The sequence below is a fragment of the Acomys minous genome (assembly GCF_964271855.1).
Source record: "Acomys minous genome assembly, chromosome: 4".
Lineage (NCBI taxonomy): Eukaryota > Metazoa > Chordata > Mammalia > Rodentia > Muridae > Acomys > Acomys minous.
In genome coordinates, this window is record NC_140486.1 from 25901274 (window position 1) to 25923900 (window position 22627).

Sequence of the window (22627 nt, forward strand, 5' to 3'; positions counted from 1 at the left end):
GGCTCAGCTTCTAGAGCAATCTCGGAAAATCCAGGCCTGGAAGAAAGCAATGAAAATATGGGCAACGAGTTTTCTAAACCAGCCTTTCCCTGGGAAGTCTGTTCAAATCTCAGCTTTATTTTGTTGATGCGTGCTACAGGGATCAGGATGAGTTTGGATTTCCCAAAATTTCATCCCAGAGAAGGGTCAGTTTGACCTGAGATGGTCTCTGAAATCCTGCATCCAGAGAGCTCGTTTTTATTGGACATTACTCAGAGTTTACTCATTTAAAACAAAAACAAAAAAACAAAACAAAAAAAAACAAGTTTTTTTTCTGTGCAGTGTTTACCAAAAAATCAGAAGGATAAGTGAACATTGTCACTGTCTGATATAAATAAAGTTTGGACAAATAAGAATCTAGGGCTGAAGCCGGGCGTGGAGGCACACACCTTTAATCCTAGCACTCGGGAGGCAGAGGCAGGTGGATCTCTGTGAGTTCGAGGCCAGCCTGGTCTACAAAGCGTGTCCAGGACAGCCAAGGCTAACACAGAGAGACCCTGTCTCGGAAAAAAAAAAAAAATCTAGGGCTGAGAATGCAGCTCAGTGGTAGAACATTCGCACAGCACTTGTGAGGCCCTGGGTTCACTCCTCAGCATCACTAGGGTGTGGTGGTTCACATCTTTTAATTCTAGCACTTGGAAGGCAGAGGCAGGTGGGTCTCTGAGTCGGAGGCCAGCCTGGTCTACAGAGGGAGTTCCATGACAGCCAAGGCTACACAGAGAAACCCTATCTCGAAAAACCAATAAAATAAAATACAAAAACGACTTGTGCAAGCATTTCAAAAAAAAAAAAAAAAGCATAGAAACCCAATGAACAATGTTCAACATCTTTAGTCACTAAGGAAATGGAGATTAAAACCACAGTGGAAAAAAATGAGATTCCATCCCATCTCCTGCAACTAGGATGGCAAAAATGAAATGCGTACAACAGCAAATACAATGAAGACATGGGAGCACTGCTCAGAAGGATAGCAAATGATGCAACCTCTTTTGAAAATATTCTGTAGTTCCCAAAATATCTAAACATAAACTTATGAGCAGCTTATAATTCTGTAATCCCACCCCTAGGTCCATACTCAAGAGAAACACAACCCCATCTCCACTCGTTCACAAATACCCGTTATTTATCACAGGCACAAGATAAACACAACCTACATACCCATCCACTAAGGAATAAATAAACAAACGTGGCATAGCCACTGAATATTTTTCTGCAATAAAAATAAAGAAGAGTGGGCCAGCAAGATCGCTCAGCAGACAAAGGCTCTTGCTGCCAAGCCTGACAGCTTAAACTCAATCCCCAGGGCCCACTTAAAGAAGAGAAGGGACTGACCTTCACACATACAATGTCACACAGAAAATAAACAAACAGGGGCGGGGGGTGGGGGGAGGGGGAGGTTAAACACAATGGAATACTGACACAGACCACAAATGAGCCTTGAAAATACCATCCTGTGGGAAAGAAAACAGTCACAAAACTGATCGCATTTGTAGCTAGTGTCAACAGGGACACATGGGAGACTTGCAGGTTCCAGTGAGAGGTGCCAGTGGAGAATGGAGAGTTCTTGCTGATGGTGATTTCAGGGTTTGGAGGGGGAGGCCTAAAGATGATTGGCAGTTTGGCAGCACGAAGACTTAACACAGCTACGTGTAAATTCTAAAAACTAAAACATCATGTTGAGGTGCAAATTAAATTGTAAAGGCTCAGCTGTATTGCATGTGGTTAAACTTCAGTGATGCTGCTATCAAGAAGACTTCCTGAAATGACCAATATCTGCCTGATACCTGCGAGAGCAACACACACTCTCACACGGTAGAGGCTGTGTGGGACAAGTGCTTTGGGTGGGTTTGTTTTTTTTTTTTTCCTAACATAGTACCTGACATTTCAGAAAGGCTCCCATGGTGTAATAAAATGCTTACTCAGAGACAGATTCCATCAGGGAGACAGAGAAGTGGACCAGAAGCCTCACCCCTAAGGATGAAGCTATATGCAAATGATGCCCATTGGTAAAGAGAGAAAAATCCCTTTTCTCCAAATGAAGTCCTACTAGGTATATTAACCAGACTGCAGGGCAGACCCCAGTAGTTGGCTGGCATAAAACAAACCCATTGGGTTTTTGTTTGTTTGTTTGTTTGTTTTTTGTTTGGGACTGTTCATTTCATATTGCTTTGTTTTGTCGTTCGTTTTTCCATTATGGTTTTTTGCTTGTTTGTTTTGATTTTCATTTTTATTGTTTCCCACCCCCCCCCTTAGGTTTTTCTTGTTTGTTTCTTAGGATTTTTTTTTGGTTGGGTTGGGTTGGGTTTATTGAAGAGAGAGGAAACAGAACATAAAATTGGGTAAGTGGGAAGGTGGAGAGACTCTGAGAGGAATTGGGGGAGGGAAAAACATGATCAAAATATGAAATAGTATGAAAATATTGTTAGTCTGAAAATAATGCAAACAAAAAGTACACTGAATTGCAAAGAAGTTTTATCGGAATCCTTCATGTGTAACTAAGGTATGTGTATAATATTTATTATGCTGAGAACATAATATGGAGAATGTGAAATATAATCTCTCATACATAACCCTTAATGCTGGTTTAAGTTGTTTTTGTTTTTTTTTTTTCTTTTACTGTAACTCATTTTAGGGGGGGAAATTCTACATTCCTTATTTGGGGACCAATCACTTTGTCCTAATATATATTTAAAACTTGGTTCCTTATTCGTGAGAACTCCCTAAGGAGAGGCCCATGCTGTTAGACACCTAACACTGCACAGGCCAGGATCAAAAAGAACATTTGCAGTGGCACCTGAACTCCCATTGATGGCACTGACCACTAATCTTGTCATTAGACACTGCCTCCACATGCCAAGCCCCTTTCTTTCCTTATGCAAGTCCTGAGCAACCCAGCCAGTGGCTCCTTTTGGCAATGAAAGCCCGGCTGCACACAGTGGCAATGCACGGGTGGTGAGCCCATGGGCCAACCAATTCAGTGGTAACCACTCAGCCGCCTAAATAAGCACAAAGCAAGTGCCTCACGCTGTGCTTCATACAGCAGCTGCCTACAAGAACTCTGACCATACTGTGGAGTGTTTCAGAGCCCCCCCCCTCCTGAAAAAAAAACCTTAGGTTTCTGACTTCATGTCCCCCTGTATATGTCAAAATTCTCTCCCTGGCACCAAAAGCAAAGACAGTGGGGAACTTAGGCCGTGTCTCATTTTTGAGTGGGGGGAAATACATAAAGAGAGTTCGCTGTGTGATTAACTATTGTCTGATTGCCTGCACACCCACGGTTACCATGGCACCTGTGCTGGCTAGTTTTATGTCAACTTGACACAGACGCTAGAGTCATCTGAGAGGAGGGATCTTCAGTTAAGAAAGTGCCTCTATAAAATCAGGCTGTAGGGCTGGAGACATGGCTCAGAGGTTAAGAGCACTGACTGCTTTTCCAGAGGTCCTGAGTTCAATTCCCAGCAATCACCTAGTGGCTCACAACCATCTATAATGTGATCTGATGCCCTCTTCCAGCCTGCAGGTGTACATGCAAACAGTACTGTATACATAATAATAAATAAAATTTAAAAAAAATAATCAGGCTGTAGGCAAGCCTGTAGAGTATTTTCTGAATTATTGGTTGATGAGGTAGTGGGGGGGGGGGGTGTCAACCTATTGTGGTGGTACCATTCCTGAGCTGATGATCGTATAAGCAGGCTGAGCAAGCCATGAGGAACAAGCCAGTAAGCAGCACCCCTCCATGGCCTCCACGTCAGCTCCTGTCTCCAGGTTCTCTTTGCTTGACTTCCTGTCCTGACTTCCTTCAATGATGGACTACGATGTGAAAGCCAAATAAGCCCTTTCCTCCCCAACGTAGGCATGATATTTCATCTCAACAATAGAAACCCTAACAAGAGTTGTGCCTAAGAAGCAAAAACTAGCCTTGAACTCGCCTCCCCTCCACTGCCTCCCTGACCGATACGAGCGAGTACTCCCACCCTATTTCAGAAGCCACTAAGAATTATGAATGCAACGTTATAACACAAAAATCTGTCACAAAGTGAGATGAGAGGTTTTTAAACTTCTGTGGGGTTTCCGAGGCTTGTTGTAAGAGACAGATCTGCAGGCTGCCCACCAGTAAATGAGTATCCCAGTGGCCTTAAACTGGTGAAAGAGCATGTGGCAAGGTGTGTGGATGAGGAGACTTCGAGCAGCAATGGTCTAAAGGATGTTTGAACATAGCTTTGCAAAACTGAAGGTTTTCCAGAGACCACTGTGGTAGTTTAAATGAAAATGCCCCCATAGTCTCATAGGGGCTGGCACTATTGGGAGTTGTGGCCTTTGGGAATGGTATGTCACTAGGGGCAGGCTCTGGGGTCTTGGAAGGCCAAGCCAGGCCTACTGTGTCTCAATCACTTCCTCCTGTCTGTGGATGCAGATGCAGAGCTCTCAGCTGCCTCTGCAGCACCATGTCTGCCTGTGTGCCACTATGTTTCCCGCCATGATGACAATGGACCAAACCTCTGAATTGTAAACCAGCCCGAATTAGATGTTTTTTTCTTTCTAAGAGTTGCCTTGGTCATGGTGTCTCTTCACAGCAATAAAACTGTAACTAAGACAATCACCAAAAAGTCAATCACAGAAGAAAGTGCTTACACAGTTTTCTCCCACAAACAAGTACTGAGTCTACCCTTTTACTCCTATGTATTTATTCTGAGGCTCAACCACAGGTGAAAGTAGACATGACTTCCTAAGTCCAGTTCCATCTTAAAGATGAGGTCCCAATCAAGCATTTTTTTAACCATAAAATTTTACACCCCTGCCTCACAGCATTTAATTAACTTTGTGTCCTTTCTTGAACCCTAATTGTCTTTAAATAGAGAAGCCCTCCTGAAGAAGTCATGGTCCTCAGTATAACTGGCCCCCTTTGAATTATGCACTCTCAGCCAGTCAAGATAGATTGTAAGAGTGACATTGTTACAGAGACTGTATTTCAGGGAGTTTAACACATTCATTTCTCACACTGGTACTGTAAGGTAAATGCCATTATCACCTTCCTCTGACCAATGAGAAAACCAAGGTATAGCTTGTCCCAGGCCACAGAACTCCCAACTGATGGGTAGTGCTGCATGGCAGGTACATTATCCATGTACCACATGCATTTGGACTTGCCTTCTTGAGAGAAAGAACGCCATTTCTCCACAAAGCAGGGACTCACCTGGACGTGTTTAAGTTTCTATAAAGCTGCCCAAGGGACTCCAGTAACTGCCCCTCCATCTCCCGGTCCCTGAGTTGCTGAGCCAGCGCCAGCCAGTGTTCATGATAGGTAATACATGCATCAGGGTTTGGGGACACTGAGCTGTAGAAATGGCAGAGAGACTTGGTGACCTGAAGTTGACCTGAACATAAAGCAGGGACAGGAATGAGATACCGCCAAAGCATGCACCAAAATGTTTTTCCCGATGCTCCCAGCAATATGGCACATACTCACTGTTTAGGTGCCGGTGCCTCAAGCCAAACAGCAATGCCATTTCATAACAAAGGCGGCTGTGAACCAGCTGGTGTCCAGACACCAGAGCTTGGCCCAACCAGAGTAACACTTGTACCAATTCCATGTCTGTCTCCTTGCTGGCTTGGAGTTCAGAATACAGCCGGACAGCCTGCAGGAGATAGCCCCTGGCTGACTGCTGCATGCAGGACTTGAGGGTCAGGTGACCAAGATTGGCCATAGACACGGCCTGGTTATGCACATTCCCCATCTCCCGGGCTCTGATCAAAGCTCGGAGATAGCTCTTGGCTGCCCTGCTTGTCCGGCCTTCATCTTGAAATGCAAGTCCCAGGAGGTTATGGACCACTCCCTTTTGGGTCACACAGTCTGTCTCCCTCAAGGAACAGAGTAGCGGTTCAAGGATCTCCAAAGCTTTCTTTGTCTGCCTGGCTAAGAGATAAGCCCACGCCAGACAGAGAGAAGATTCGAAAGCTTCCTGCTCACCCAGTAGGTTCCCTAACAGCTGGGCCTGGCTCAGGTAGTAGACAGCACCATCAGGAGACCTGTGCTGGAGGTATGTTTTGGACAGGATGAGACACAAAGTCCTCTGGATGTTCAGGTCAGTTTGCTCTTCACAGGCAGCCAGGGCCTGCCTGAGGCTTGGGCAGGCCAGTGCAGAAACGTCACCCCAGCTTGAGGAGGGAACACCAACAATCTTAGTGGCATTCTGGAGAACCAAATAGGCCTGCCAAATGGACGCAGACATCCCCCGGGTGCTCTGGGTCCCATGTTTCTGAACGGAGGCCACTGCAAGATGTGGAAGATACTTGTTGTCGTACAGAAAACTCAACATGGTGGCTGTAGCCTCGGAAGTAGGGGAGTGTCCAGAAAGGAGCTGCAGACGCTCTGCAAATGGCAGAACCTCCTCATGCCTGCCAAGGCTCAGGAGCAATCGGATGGCCAGGAAGCAGGACCTGGCCTCCAGAGGGCCGCTCCCCACCACAATCCCTTGGCGCAGCACGTACGTCACCACATCCAGCTCATTCTTCGCACTGAACTCTCGGTCCGGCAGGCAGGCCAGAAGCGCACCTGCCTTTTCAAGCAAGGCTGGCCCTTTATGTCTCAGCCTCTGTCTCAGGTAGATGGCTGCCAAGTTGATGTATAGAGCAGCCACCAGGGAGAGGTCCTCAAATGCCCCATCAAGGACTCGAATGGCCTCCTCAAAGTATACCCTAGCCTGGGAGAGTTTGATCTTTCTGATACTTAGTCGGCCTAGGAGGAAGCAGAGCCGGGCATGGGCCCACGTCATGTGCCTCATCTTGGCCCACTTTCTTGAAGTCTCTAGGTAGGCCACTAGCTCGTCCTCCTCAGTAAAGCTGTAAAAGGAGGAAGTAAGGAAAGAGAAGGAGAAGTCATAGAGGCTCTTAAAGTGGTCGGTGTAGCCTTCATGATCCAGAAAAGCCAAGATGGGAGCAAAGTGCTCCACCTCGTCCTCTTCCAGGCTGTAGCTTAGGTCCATGAACAGTTCCGGGTCATCGAGGTCATCAGGCTCTGGGAGGTGATAGCTGTCCGAGGAGGCTGACAGGAGTTCCTCCTCGAGGCTGGACTCCACAGAACTGCTGGAACGTCTGGAGCTCACGGTCTGCCGCTCCACCCAGGTCCCATTAGACCTGCCCTCCTTGAAGCCCTCAGGCTGAGATGCTGTAAGGACAGGCAGAGTTGAGTGGCCCTGGGTGCCTTCAACTAGGGCAGTCAGCTCCTGCCAAGAGACTAGATGAGCTGACCTACGGATAAGGGGTTGGTCTCAGCGTGATCGCTACTCACCGCTCAGATCATTCTGGAGATTCTGGATGGATGCAAACTCACCTAGGTGGGGATGAAGGACAGACTTAGCATCAGGCCAGAGCAAGTCATCGGGCCGCTGACCTCTGAGGAGCTTTTGTGTTCAACATCAGCTTCAGAGTTTCTACCGTCCTGTTTAGCTCATACACTTTACGGTAGGGGACTCAGATAAACGTGTGATATAAGTCAGAGAAGAATATGAGGAAACAAGAGGTGTGAGTGTGGAGTTGTCAAAACAATCCAGAGAGATGCAAATCTCTCAGTTACTTTATATCAGAGCTAGGGAGAACAGTAAGCACAGGCCACTTCTAACACTATGCTGCAGGGGATTGGTTCTGCTTCCTTCCTGCTCTCCCTCCCTCCTCTCCCTGCATCCTTCCTGCTCTCCCTCCCTCCCCTCTCTGCTTCCTCCTTGCTCTCCCTCCCCTCCCTGCTTCCTCCCTGTTCTCCCTCCCCTTCCTGCTTCCTTCCTGCTCCCCTTCCCCTTCCTGCTCTCCCTCCCCTCCCTGCTTCCTTCCTGCACCCCCCTCATGCCCCCACTTGACAGACAGGAGTGCTGTGTGCATTAAAAAGTGGCAAGACTGGGAACCTTAAGTGAGCAGTTTCAAGGGACAATAATGTGTGTCTGAGCCCCCCCAGGTGTATTCCCTCAAATAATTTGACAGGATAAGGCATATAGCTTTAGATATTTTGACCTTGAGTTAGTCACAGCTATAGTGGGAGAATGAAGTAGGTCTGGAGCCAAGAAGGAGAGTGGAAACTGTAAACACAGATTTGTGATTCACAGCAAAACACAAGGCGTTGGCCCAAGTCCCAGGACTGCTGTGATCACACAGGTGAAGTATTTAAAGGCAAAGGAAAACAAGATGGGGGAAGGGGTGTATTACTAAGTATGTCAATATTTCAAGAAGAGAAAGAAAGAAAGAAAGAAGGAAGGAAGAAAGGGAAAGAAAGGCAGAGAACTGAAAGAAGCATAAAGGCCAAATGACTTATATGCAGTCACCCAATGTCACAAAAGTGGGAAGAAAACAAAACAAAAAAAGCGAGGTAAGAATCAAGAAGGTGCACAGGGTCCACACAAGAAAAGCAATGTTCTTGACTAAAGGGTCTCACAATGCAACTGTGAAGGTCAGGGCTACACAGCCCTCAGGACAGCAATGACTGGAGGCAAGTTTCCACCTTTTCCTGGCAAAAAGAGCAGCAAGGTGGCCCCCATATCATGAATCAGAGAACTCTAGGGACCAGGATCCCCCCCACACCAGACCAAGACACTTCCTAATCTCCTGTGGGGAGAGCTTCTGGGATTGTTATTGTAGATACTCAAATCTGCACCTTAGAAAAGGTGAAAGGCCCCATAGCCAAAGCTGGAAGAGCTAAGGGGTTTGGCTCAGAAAGCTGTTTGCACTCTCTTGCCTCTCCAATGCTGAAGGACATCCGCCCATCTTAACGCAGCCATTTCTCCAGGGCATTGAGAGCACATGTTATATTCATCACAAGAGCAGACTCAGAAGAATCACCCCTTTCCTAGGGCATCAGCCCCCAAGGCAGCTGGCGTTTACTAATAATCTCCCTCCCCTACTGATTGACTTGAGGCTGGGGTCTACACAACCATAAGGCATAGTCCATACTCAGCAGAGTTGACTGCTGGTCTTTAAACAAGAAGTGGCATGCTTACTAGGACCTGGTTTGGGATCTTCCGATCAATGGGTCAACAGTAAAGAGATCTCTTTGAGGCAAGTACGTCATCAGCCACTGTTCCCTTTCCCCTCCCAGAGCAAGCACTCCTTGATATTCAGAGTTCCCGCTCTTCCTCCCAGCTCCAGCTTCCTGCCTGAGTCTGGAAGAACGGCTATGATGAGAAAGTTTTGCTAGGTCTGAGCACCGACATCTGTGTATTCTTCACAAGGCTCCCTATATCTGAAGAAAGCCTCCAGTTGCCTCTCTTCCCAGGAACTGGTCTGAGAGCCCCTCCCATGGACAATCTCTGGCTATTCCTATGAAATGACAACCATCTAAGTCAGCCTCATGAAAGCAGACAAGCCACTGTTACTGAAGAGCTAGGAGAAAAAGAACGTTTCCTCGGGGACTTTAGTGACTATACTTCCTCCCACAAAGCAGTGGGCCTTTTCCGTCCTAAGGAAATTACTATCATTCGTTTGTTCACTCATTCACGCGTTCCCTCATTCATTCCACATGGCCAAAAACTGCGTTAAGCAAGGTAGATCCACTGCTGAGACTGATGCATCCAACAACCCAGAGCCATCTCATATCTGAGATGCTGTGATGAAACGGGCTGCCCTGTCTAGCAGTTATCCTGGCTCGGGCACTAACATTCTTGGGCCTCAGTTTCCTAATCTGTAAAATAAGGGGAGAAATGTTTATCTGAGGTCTCTTCCCAGATATCTATGTGATTTGTGATTCGGTACCTAGTCATCCCTGGGACTTTTAGCCATGACCCAGGAAGTTCTTCCTTTGGGTCAATGCAGCTGACCGTCCATGGTAAAGGCAAGTTGTTTTTATTGTGTGTCGTGGTTGCCAGGTAACACGATGTGTGTAATCCAGAAAGATCTAAAACCTATGGGGAGACTGCTAATCAAGTGTGAATCAGGCCATCAAGTGGACAGTGACTGCAGCCCCAAATTCCTGGACAGGAATAGAATGCAGAAATCTATTCCTCGCTTGTTGGGGGTTGATCTGGTGAGATCTACTCTAACCCTAATTACTGGCCCCCAAGATCTGCTTGCTGCCCAGACCAGCACATTCTTACGTTCACCTATCTTTGTTGTGTAAACCTTACTCAACCTATTTAAAGTTGATTGGCTGAATAAATGCCTACACACCTGGGCCTGGCAGAGTGAGGAGGTGTGGCCAAAGTTCTTGGGCTTCGAGGACAGAAGGATCTTGGGAAAGAGGAGACAGCTACAGGAGGAAGACAAAGGGAAGAAGAGGTCACGACGGGTTAGCTTGGAGAGAAGCACACGGCTGGATCAGCGTGGATGGAGGGAAGCAACCCAGATGAAGAGCGTTAGCAAGTATTTTTGGGATTATGGAGGGAAAGTAGCCCAGATAGGAATGATTAAAGCAGATGGCCTGTGATAGGGGCTGGGAAGTGATAAGGACAGTTTAAAGGATTAATATTTGCTAAGTCCCAGGTAAAGTGAGGCTAATCTAAAATGCAACAGGTGTCTGTGTCTCTATTGATTATGGTAGTGGGTTAAATAATACTGCCGCAATGACCATAGGTTAATTTTATAATAAATGTTAGATATTTTATATTTACTACAACACTGGCTATGGGCTCTTTTCTGGTCTCCCAGAGCCTGGGCTTTCTCTGGGGTCTGAGGAGCACTCACTCAGCCGGTAGACGGAGGCGATGTCGGTGTGAGCAAGTGCACACAGGAAGCTGGAACACTCAGCCTTCCTGTCACTTCCCGGAGCCCAGAGAGAACATCTTTCCTCATCACTGAGGAAGGCGGAGTTCTTGCTCCTGCATGGGGTAGAAGAGAGACACAGGTCAGAGCTGGGCTGAAGCTGCCCATCTTGCTCTCTCCACACAAGGATGTAGTAAGGCTTAGAAAGGCAGGCTTGCCCGTGGGTTGGCATCATCTCTGCACTGCTGGAGAAGAGAGGGACGCTAAATGGAGGGGAACGGGTCAAAGAGAGGATAGAAATGCCCTTGTATTAAAATTCCATCTCCCCGGAGAAAGAAAGCCCTGCCCCTCAACCCTCAATGGCATCTGACTGTAACTGGAGCAATGGGAATTGGTGCCTGGATACTAAGGGTTTAAGGAAACCGTATTTTACTTCCCGGAGAAGTCAGAGGCAAATGGTACCCATGTAGAAAGGCAGCAAAGAAACCTGCCCTGTGATCAGAAGCAATCTTATGTGGTTGTCAGAGCTTGATTCCAGGAGACAAAGCAGCACTATGTGACACTTAGAGAGGAAAGGAATTCCTGAGGGGCAGGAAATGAGTAGAGGGAGGGTCGGGGGCTGGGGAAACAATCTTAAACAGAGGAGCTCTTCATGTGCAGCCTACCTACCTACCTACCAGCCACCTACCTAAAACGTCTCATTTGCTCGTAAGAGGTTATTTTGAGAACTACAAATGGCTGACAAAGCACTCCGTTTAGCATTTATCTGACTATGCTACAAGGTCACTTTCAAGCCAATGTGGGAGCTTACCCCTGTAATCCCAGCTGAGAGGCTGAATCAGGAGGGCTACCTTGAATTCAAGGTCAGACTGGACTATATAGTGAGTTTTAGGCAGAGTTTTAGGCCACAGAGTGTGACTAAGTCAGCAGTGTAGGGCAGAGAGCAAGGTCAGGAAAGCCTTTGGCAAGGGTTGGGGAAATTAACACAGGAGAAAAAAAAAAGCTGGCAATAAGGAAGGCCAGACACCATCACCCACATACCTCACACCCCACACCCTCAGCCAAGGCCAGATAGAACTGGCTGGAGCCATTGTCGTGCAGGTGCAGAGGCACTCCAGAGTGTCTGAAGGTGACCAGCCTGCGGTTCATTATAAACTTCGTCTTAAGAGAGAGCCCAAAGACTGAACACCAGAAAGCCCACCCTGTTCAAATGACTCCCCAAAATATGTGGTAGTGGGAGGCAAAAGCCCCGTGCCGTGTGTCACGTGACCCTTTCCGCTTCTGACATTGCCTCCCTGGCCTGGCCTTCTCCCACCTTTGAAAGCGTATCTGTAGCCTTTTGCTGCTATCCACTGCTCCCGCAATGCACATGTGTTGCATACTGTCCCACACTGCAAATACAATGCATATTTTCCTGAACTGTATATGCGCTGTATTCTGTCAGGCAGTGCACATGCACAGCATCCTGTCTGGCACTACACATGCACTACATCCTATCTTGCATGGTACATGTACTGCCATGTACTGCGTTTGTTCAGTCCCTGGTTGTGAGCCTGGACATTCCAGCGGGTGCCCACTAGACCCCAAAGTCCAAGAATATCATTCCTCCCAAACAAAACAAAGCACAGAAAACAGCAGCAACAACAACAACATCAGGTTCAGTACCAAACAACTTAAAAACCAAATCCCAAAAATTCATATCTGAAGGCTGCTGCCACACTGTTATTTAACCTCTACAGTTGCTCTTTAGGCAAGGATATTCATATCCCCTCTTCCAGATTAAAAAAATAAAAGCTTACAGTTAAAAAAAAAAGTTAGAGTTGATGACTGGGAAGTAAGAGAGCTTTTCTAGTCAGGGAAGATGGCTTGCTGTGATCAGACCCTTGCTGTCTGTCCCCAGAGTGCAGGCAAGGAAAGCAAACAAGTCCAGCAGCTGCAGGACCTGCTCAAGGTCACCCCCGCCCCCTCACTGGCAAACATGCACTAGAGTGCTGTACTGACACCTGGCCCAGAGCTCTTCTCCCATACATGTGAACCCCATCCTTGGTCGGCTCTCCAGATTCCTCCTAGTATCCTCAATTTTCAGCCTCAAAATAGCATACAGTTAAAACCTTGGGTTGGACTAACAATAGATACAAGGGGTCTAGAGTGGTGGCTCAGTGATTAAGCGTGCACACTGCTCTGACATAGGATCTGAGTCCAGCTTCCAGCACCCACACTGGTTGGCTCACGGCCACCTGTAACTCTACTTCCAACACCTACTAGCCTCCATGGGTAATACATGCACATGGTGCATGCAGACTCACATACATACACATAAACTAAAAAAAAAATAAATCATAAATTATATATATGTGTGTGGTTTTATATATATATATATATATATATATATATATATATATATATATATATATATATCACATACTACATATATAAACCCAAGTTTTGCAGAAGCCTTAAATGTTACAATGTATTCTGAATTTGCCTGTTCATTTGCTATGTATCACAACTCTCTTTGTAAATTGTTTTTAACCCATGTTTGTCAGTGAGTATGATTCAGGAACCTGTTCAGAATTCCACAGTTGGAGGGTGGTAAAACCAAGACCAAAAGTGGTGCCTTGTCCATCAGCATCCATGCCCACTGCCTCAGAGCTGATCTACCAGCGCCCTGACTTCCAGGTGTTTAAAGAGAATCCAAGAAACGTGACGACCTACGTTATGAATTTCTGAACGCAAAACAAAGCTAGTGAACCCAGCAAAGCACCCAGGAACACAGCACGTGCTCCAAGGCAACTCTCTTCTACACACATAAAAGAGAGAAATAGCTTAACCCCCTTAAACTTTAAGAGACAAAAGAGAAATCTTGGGGGTACAGGACAAAAGGAAAAGCCAAACCCAGGAAAGGTGAGAGCAGATGTCACAGACTGTAGTAGTTTAGCCTGGACATTGGGGCTCAAAACTGGGGCTCCCCAGGGACAGGAAACTTGATCTTGAGCCTGTGTGTAAGAGGGGGATGGACATAAGCTCTTTCATAAATCCCACTGTTGAGAAAATATAAAAATGTCTAATGCTGGGCGTGGTGGTGCATGCCTTTAATCCCAGCACTCAGGAGGCAGAAGCAGGTAGATCGATGTGAGTTCGAGGCCAACCTGGTCTACAAAGTGAGTCCAGGACAGCTAAGGTTACACAGAGAGACCCTGTCTTGAAAAACAAACAAAAAATGTCTAATGATGTTTGTTATTAAAAGCCTATAATTACTACAGTGGTATTATCTAACCCCCTATCATAATCAATAAAAGACACAGACACCTGATAGATTTTAGAATACGACTTATTTCACCTGGGGCTGGGCAGATATTACCTCCTAAGCTGTCTCATTATCTCCCAGGTACCAGAAGAGAAAGAAGGTGCAGAGCCACCATGGGATAGAAAGAACCACATGGGCCAGGAAGAGAAACCCTGAGGCCCCGCGTGGAGAGAGGCGGCCCGGACAGAAAGCAGGTGCAAGTGTTTTGGGATTATGGATGGAAGTAGCCTGGGTAGCCATGATTAAAGCAGATGGCCAGGGATGGGGGCTGGGAGATAAAAAGGTTGCTGAGGTGGAAATATCTGCCCAGCCCCGCGTAAAGTAATAACAAAATTAATAGCCTGTGTATGCAGCTTTCCTTCCAGGGGGCTCCAAAATGTCTTACTGCCTGACTTCTAGTCACACTCTTCTCTTCACTGAGTCCTGAAAAACATCAGGCCCCAATGCCTACACCAGTGGAGTGTGCGGGGTGCTAGTGTACAGGCACAGCGCAGGGACCACAGAGAACTCATACAGGGCCTAGGCCATGAGTTCCGGAGAAGCAAACGCTAAGGCTCCTCTTGGCAAGGAAGTTTTCTTTACTACAGGATTCGTGCAAAGTCAATCTTTTACAATATTGAAAAGCAGTTCACCTAACGGAAAAACCCAGCAGAATCCCAAAGAAGCCAGTGACAGGCACATAACCGGAAGCAACAGCCATCCACAGGCTAACTTACAACGCCTGCTTAGAACAAAGAAACAGAAGAAGGGGATGGATGCTACAATGAAAGGATGAGCGCCTTTCAGTACAACAACCCTCTGAGGAGAACACAGCTCAATAAATGGAAAGCGGAGGCATGCACACTAAGAATGGCAAGGATGAGGTACAGGGAAGCTCAGCTGTAATGGAGGAGAAAGTTAGAAAAACTGTAGAATCCCCCAGAATGTGGCCTCCAATGACGAAAAGATGACTGGTGATAAAATAGCTGATTCAGCAAGATTAGTGATAGAGTAAGTCCAACGTACCTCCACCAGGATCCCAGGAGAGAGACTAAGAGATTGAGAGAGGGGCAACATTCAAAGGGAGAGTGACTGAGAATGTTCCAGAATTGGAGAAAGACATGATGAGTCTTCAAACTGAAGAAGCACACCAAGTCCTGAGCAAAACAAATAAAAATAGTATTTTAAACAAGGAACCCAATTCTTATAGGTCTTTCCCAGTTATCTATTGTTTTTGGGATTTTTTTTTTCATAGTTCTTAGTTTTGGGGTTTAACTATCCACAATTTAAGTTTAATGGCATTGAGAGAAATACAAATGACAAGGGCACACACATCTGAAATAAAGCCAAAGAGAGAAGAAAATAATCAAGGCAAATGTGATAACAGCGCAGAAAGCAAAGATAGACAGGAAACAAACAAACAAAAGACATGGTTGTTTGAAAACACTAAATAAGGTGGGCAAAGTCCTAGCACGATGGCCTTATATCTTTCTTGTTACTTTCCCACACCTACATATACCATTAAGAAAACAACTTCTTGATGCTGGAGAGATGGCTCAGCAGTGAAGTGAACCGGCTCCTCCTCCAGGTGACCAGATTTCATTCCCACCGCCCACAAGGTGACTCACAATCATCCGTAACTCCAGCTCCAGGAGATCCAACCCCATCTTCTGGCCTCTACAGCACCATGCATGCATGTGGTATATGTGTGTGGGAAAATAACAAACCTTCTACCTCCGCACTTGAGGGGCAGAGGCAGGTGGATCTCTGAGTATGAGGCCAGCCGGGTCTACAAACTAAGTTCCAGGACAGCCAAAGCCACATAGTGAGACCCTGTCTAAAAAAAAATTTTTTTAAATGTTAATGATAAATAATTGTCTAAGTGACATCTCATACAAGTGAAGCCTCATGTCTAATGAGTGTGATCTCTTGGACTGTTCTTCTGGGGAGGAAGCGGATCAATCATTGTCATCTTTGGTTATACTTTTTTGTTCAGTGTTTAAGACCATGCAGGTGGCCAAAATTAACCATGTTGCTTTTTACTATCAAATCTAGTTGAGGATCTGGTCCTCAGTGGCCACCTTGGCTCAGGGTGAGCCTCTCCTCTTCCTATTGCTAGCTGGTCCTGTATGTTAGGAAAAGCCAAAGTCTCACTTGACCATGGCTTTGTTTGCAAGTATGAAGGAAATTTTTCTTCTGGGATGACCTTTCTCTGTAGACTGGACACTAGCAAGAGCTCACATTGTGGGGTCTCCACAGCCTCCCCAAACAAAGGAACAGGTGCCTCTCATGGCGAGTATTTTGATTTTTTTTTTTTAGTAAAACATATCTCCATTGTGATATAGTTCATTTTAATAAAGCACAACCAATGGGAAATACTCCCAGATGCCTAAACTATAAACCAGTTTTCTCAGATCCAGCAAAAAGAGTAGGAAAAAACTCAGAATTTTATAGTGTTAAAAATTCTGTCTTTTCTGACTTTCACACGAACTCTGGTGCCCCATATTTGGCCATGTCCCCTTGATGGGGAGGCCCGATGGCACTTGGAGGAAGGATAGCAGACTACCAAGAAGAAACCTGATACCCTAGCATCATATTCAAGGGGAGGAGGTCCCCTTCAGTCATGGGAATGAGGTGAAAGTGGGAGGGAGGGAGGAATGGTAGGATGCACGGGATGGGATAGCAATTGAGATGTAATATGAATAATTTTATTTTTCAAAAAAAAAAACCATTCTGTCTTTTGCTGCATTGTCTCTTTTACTCTTTATTACTCTTCTGTTTATAATCCTGTTTCTCACATCCAACTACCTTTGCCAATTGACATTCTGCTCTTGGTGCCACAGCCAGTTCATCGGAGATAGGCGGTCTTTTTTCCATCTTGGAACTTGATATTTTACAATTTTACCAAGAACAGTGCCTGTTATGTGTTGATAGCAGGTTAACCACTGCCATCAGCAGAAGCTCACCCTTTCACAGCTACTTCCAGTGTGATCCTGCAGCTGTGAGCGCCTCCAGGCCTCAGCCTTTGTCTCATCTGATACTCTTGGATGATAATTTGTCTAGGCCTAGGCTTCTTGAGCTGGCCCACTCTTCTAAACTATCCAGAAAAGCATTGTTTTCTTATTTCTATCCCTTTTCTAAGCATCTTATCATTTAAGCTTCCACAACACTTTGGGCTTTCTTACTCTTTCTCTGAAGTTCTCTTCCCCTTCTCCATGTGGCTGTTTGGCCACCATGTGTCTGATCCCATGCCAGCTTAAATGGCATGGTTACCCCTCCCCGCCCCCCTTTCTCCTCCCCTGGGAAGCCTTTGAGATTTATAGCTTACATGCCTTGGGTATTTTTGGTTTTCTTTTCTTTTTCTTTCAAGCCCCAAATTAAATTGCTCTTGATCTTTAATAAATAAACAAATATAAAATAAGACAAATGCTTGCCACAAGTTTTACAGGTTTGTTTACTAGCTGCCATTGCTGTGAAATTAAGTGGCTGCCATTAAAATGCTATAAAAAGGAAAGTCATCTGTTGGCTTCCTTGGGCAAGCATGGGGTCTTGGCCATGTGTTCTAAGCATCAGTCAAAGGTGATTCCGAAAACAATCCCGGGAAATATCACTCTCACAACACATGGACAATTGGATGTGCACGGACACATACACCATACAAACTCACATATGTTCATTTTCACACCCTTTATGGAACAGCACATGAGCACGGGGAGGAAATCTATAGGAAGAGTCTGCTTCAAGCAGTGACATCTATCGCAGAAACTTTTCAAATAAATGAACACAGTCTAAGAGCGACACCCTGTGGCATTGCAGGCACATTGCACAGGGGTGACCCACAGAAACCTCAACAGTGGCTGCTGTGGCCAGATTGCTTGGCTGTCACACCTCTGAGTACACCGCTAAGCTCCACCCTTCACTTGCTGTGCTGCAGAGACACAGAGTCCAAAGAGTGCTTCTAGGGGTAAAGGACCCAGGGTCCCCCTTCCTCTCACACCACTCCCTGGTTCCTGACCCTTTCCCCTTCCTACCAAATATGCAGCTTCTAATGCATTGGATCCCACAAGTGACAAGTGCGCTGCCATGTCCTTTGGGTGGGAGATGCTCTTCCTCTGTGTGAGAGGGGGCCCTTATAGCCAAGCACCAAATCAACTTAATGAGACTGGGTTGTCATCTGGGTAATGTCAGAGCCACAGAAGTCCCAATATGATTTATAAACTCTAGTGCCTCCTTCCAAACTGAACCTTAAAGAGTACCATGGACAAGGGAGACAAAAACACAATAATAGTAGCCAGGCGTGGTGGCGCACACCTTTAATCCCAGCACTCAGGAGGCAGAGGCAGGTGGATCAACATGAGTTCGAGGCCAGCATGGTCTACAAAGTGAGTCTAGGTCAGCCAAGGCTACACAGAGAAATCCTGTCTTGAAAAACAAACAAACAAGCAAGCAAAAACAATGATAAAAGCCAAGCTATCAAACGCTGACACACACTGCACCAGGCTTTGCACACTCTGTGTGCATGGTCTTGTTTAAGCTCATGATGGTCCTATCAGGCGGCACCAGCATTACACACATTTTACAGGTGAGAAGAACAGAAGGCCAGAAAGATAACTCATTATGTGCAAATTCAGTGCAGGTCAGCTCATGAAGACATGGGATCCACTGGCTACAGATGCCTGTTGGCCAGGCTGACCCAGAAATCCGAAAACCAATAAGCTTTCATACCTCCAAATCATTCCCTCAATGACAACTATGAAAGCTTCACACACACACACACACACACCCCACACACACACACCAGCCCTGCCTCATGCACAGATGCCACCAACAGTGTGGACCAGCCCAGAGTCTCCTGGTCAGCTTCTTCCTCAGGGGCCCTTTTGTAGTCTTCCTTCTTCCCCCCACAGCTATAGAAATGGCTCTTCCCCCATTAAGTATCTGCTCCTTTCCTTCCCCCCCTCCCCCCTGCTCACCAGAACCTTGGTTACAGGATCCATTCACTCAACACCAGGATTCTAATATTCTAGATACAGGACTTTGGATTCAAGTCCTTTACTCCTGTGGGTCCCCACTACCCCCTGCAGCAAAAGAAAGGAGTCATTTAGACTGACATCTTTCCCCAGGCTGCCACTAGACCAACCTTTTGTTAAGTGTCATGACCCAAACCCTTCTCAGAACAATTAGATGAAACCTCTGGGTGGGGGAAACACAGACATCCATATTTGCAAGTCTTTCTGATTTCTTTAAGTTACTATTGGCTGGTGCTCATCACCAGGGTCTCATCCCTCTTCCTCCCCACTTCTCCTCCAGGATTCCAGCCTTAGCCTTAGCCCTGGACTCCTGATCCCTGGTCAGTACCCTATTAATACATACCTCCCCCAAAGCCAGGCAGCACCCATCACGTCACAGCCTCTGCAGAAATTCAGACACTCGCTATCCTCTATAAGGTAAAGGGACACCTTACGCAGTCTCCCCACCTTCTGCATCAGGGAAGACCATGCAAAGTCTTGACTACACCCGTGCCCTCCTGGTAACCTATTCCCAAGAGGAGGCTCAATTTCCTATGATGCAAGGCTTAACTAAAAGGTAGCCTTTCTCCTTATGTAGCCTTAGGGATGTCTCATGTAGACTTAAATATTATTCCTTATGTAGCCTTTGATATTCCTTTGATAGCCTTAGATGTTCTTTATGTAGCTTTATATTCTCCCCACTGTGGGAAATGTGGCCACCACAACTTCTTGCAATATAAGCAGTTTTATCATTTCCTATGTAGTTTCTGAGCCCAACTTTCTGCTTTCCTATATCCTTTGAAAGCCCACCCAAGTAGAATGGGCAATGCTGCTCATCTCTACCCCTCCATGACAGGATACCCTGCTGCTAACTGGTCAAAGGGGTAGGTCTGCTCCTCAGAACCAGGCCTCCCAGCATCAAGGTAGAAAGAAGGAGAAGGTGCCCTGCCAATGCTGACTTCACACATTCAAGTTTTAGCCTGAACACTAAGTGTGCAAACATCTCCAAAGGACCTATGAAGAAGAGACTGTCATTGACCAAGCCAGTAATCTGCTGCTCTCTGTCTATGTTCATCCTTTGATGGGAGTCTCGTGATGGGACACCATGAGTGATGGGATCCAGACTCTTACACTGCACCTTGAGGCTCCTCTTCTCTATTTGAACACAGCAAGACTTCAAAAAAAATCTGTTGAAATAACCAACATGATTCTTTTTCTGATCACGCCTCCTTCCTCGAACTTTCTGTGTCCACCATGGATGTCAGAGTGAGGCTCTCTGGCTCTTCTTCATCCAGGGCACTCCCTGCACTCTGCAAAGCTGCTCAGAGGGTGCATTGGCTAAGTTTGGCGTCAACCTGACACAAGTCATCAGAGAGGACGGAGCTTCAGTGGAGGAAATGCCTCCATGAGATGCAGCTGTGAGGCATTTTCTCAATTAGTGATCAATGAGGGAGGGGCCAGCCCATGGTGGGTGGTGCCATGCCTGGGCTGGTGGTCCCGGGTTCTAAAAGAAAGCAAACTGAGCAAGCCATAAGGAGCTAGCCAGTCAGCAGCATCCCTCCGTGGCCTCCACATCAGCTCCTGCCTCCAGGTTCCAGCCCTGCCTGAGTTCCTGTCCTGACTTCCTCCAGTGATCTAGACGTGTAAGCCAAATAAATCCTTTCTTCTACAACTTGCTTTTTGGTCAAGGTGTTGCATCACAGTGATAAAACCCTAACTAAGGCAAAGGGGAAGGCAGCTGAGCCCCAAAAGCATACTCACACCGGGGAGCAGGAATCGAGATCTATGATCCTGGTGGGGACAAAGCCCACTTCTCCTGAGCTCACAGACTTCCCAATGAACCACTGCAGCCCGGGTATGACAAAGCCGATGACTTCAATGCTTTCTCCCTGGAGGAAACGCAGTTCATCCTTTTCCTCCTGTTTGTAATCCATCAGAGCCTTGCACCGCCCTCTTCCTGTGAGAAACAACACACAGGGCAACTGGAAAACACTTTAAGGGAGGGAGAGAATCCTCCCCTCTCCATCAATGTGCTACAGACTAGGTTATCCCAGCTTTAGAAATGTCAACAATTTAGTCAGTAACACACACACACACACACACACACACACACACACACACACACACACACACATCCCAAAATCAAATTCAAAGGAATGGCAAGGGATGGATGGCTTTTCATTTTGCGAAACCAGGACAGCCCCAAAAGGAACTACAACCCAGATGCTCTTATTGCTTAAAAAGAGTAGACACTTTAACAAGTGTAGGAAAGGCATTCTTAGAACACAGAATATGCATGGGTTTAAACTGATAAGCTCGTGGAAAACTGCAATGTCCCTTTTACTGTCCTCAACTGATTCTGCCACCATCGTACATATCATCGTCATGCTTGGCACAAGGCGCCCAGCCCTGTATGAGAATCTTCCCACCGGAAGATGCCTACACCTCCTTCCAGCTGCTTGAGCCACTATGACAGCTGATGCTCATAAATACTAGAGTGGAAATCAGGCGCGCATCATGCCTGGTACGTCATCAGCTCTCATCCACCCAATGTTACTGCACAGTCACTGGAGGAGCAGAGTGCTGTGGGGGACCCAGAGGGATCTGGGGTCTCCTTATGGCTCACCTGGGATCCAAGAGCAATGTTTTTGTGCCTATGACACAGCCTAGTTTACAAAGCACACTTTCACTCTCGGATCTTCCCAAGCACCCAGCAGGGTACCTGGCAGAATTCTCTCCTCACAGAAAAGACGTGGGAGGCAACGCTGAGTGACCGTCTAAGGAGCTTCCAAGTGGCCGTGGGGCTTCCCTAATGCTGCTCACCTCTCTGGTCCATTTGCTTGGTTCTGTGACAACATCTGGCTTGGTTACAGCACTTCTTTATTGAAGTGAAAGCAGGAAGTTGCTGTTGAGGCAGTGTGGCCCATAACAAACTCCAAAGTTGCATAGTTCAATCATCTGCTCATCTAGTGTTTACTGGGTGCTCACTATGTACTAGGCATTGACAGTTCCCCTAAATCACAGTACTCTATGAAAAATCTAAGAAAATGGTTAGGGTGAGGACTTAGAAGCAGGTCATATTTGGCTCAAAAAATGTTTCATTTGGCCCACGCAAGGCTTCCCCCCCCCCACACCTATCTTTAAATCTCTCTCAGCCCTGCCATTTGTAACACCTATCTCCCAGCCCTCTCCACATCCGTGTGTTCTGCCTGTTTATGTATGTTTCCTCAGGCCTGTTTGGTGACCTTCACTTCACAGGCAAAGACCCCAAGTGTGAGGACAATCCCTGGCTCCCCATGCCCTGTCAGGAGCCAGGTAAACATCGTCCTCCTGACAACACTGTTTTCAACTCATACCGATCTGACAGGAGCCTGTCCAGTCCCTCTTCCTGGGAAGGCCACAGATTCCTGGGTAATTCTTTAGGAACCATCTGCCAGTGAAAACATGGGAATTTCAAGACATTAGAACAACGAGCAAAATGGTCCCATAGAAAAGTGACGATGGTGGTATTATTGTGAGTCTTATTTAATGATAGGAAACTGAGAACTTACTTTATGCTGTGAAAAGTGAAAGTTCAGCCAAACGGAATGTTTCCTAGCTCTGCAACTATTCT

At 46.4% G+C, this 22627-nt stretch overlaps 1 protein-coding gene and 1 long non-coding RNA gene across 6 annotated transcripts in view; one reads left to right on the plus strand and one right to left on the minus strand.

Annotated features, from left to right (window-relative positions):
* The window catches only part of SH3TC2 (SH3 domain and tetratricopeptide repeats 2), a 61826-nt gene that overhangs the window by 17934 nt on the left and 21265 nt on the right, over window positions 1-22627 (minus strand). For all 4 annotated transcript variants that reach the window (XR_014779037.1, XM_084780845.1, XM_084780844.1 and 1 more), the window contains exons 7-12: window positions 22371-22444; window positions 20776-20971; window positions 10702-10835; window positions 7331-7372; window positions 5510-7207; window positions 5237-5417 (exon numbers count right to left, since the gene is read on the minus strand). Coding sequence is in view for 3 of the 4 variants with exons in the window: in XM_084780845.1 (XP_084636971.1) it covers window positions 5237-5417; window positions 5510-7207; window positions 7331-7372; window positions 10702-10835; window positions 20776-20971; window positions 22371-22444 (2325 nt within the window). In the remaining variant the exon portion in view is untranslated. The remainder of the gene's footprint in view (window positions 1-5236; window positions 5418-5509; window positions 7208-7330; window positions 7373-10701; window positions 10836-20775; window positions 20972-22370; window positions 22445-22627) is intronic.
* LOC311596936 lies at window positions 10203-15201 on the plus strand. Of its 2 annotated transcripts, XR_014779040.1 has the most exons (3): window positions 10203-10380; window positions 14108-14220; window positions 14614-15201. It is a non-coding gene; the product is annotated as an uncharacterized lncRNA (long non-coding RNA). The 2 variants fall into 2 exon arrangements; XR_014779039.1 differs by having other exon boundaries at window positions 14108-15201.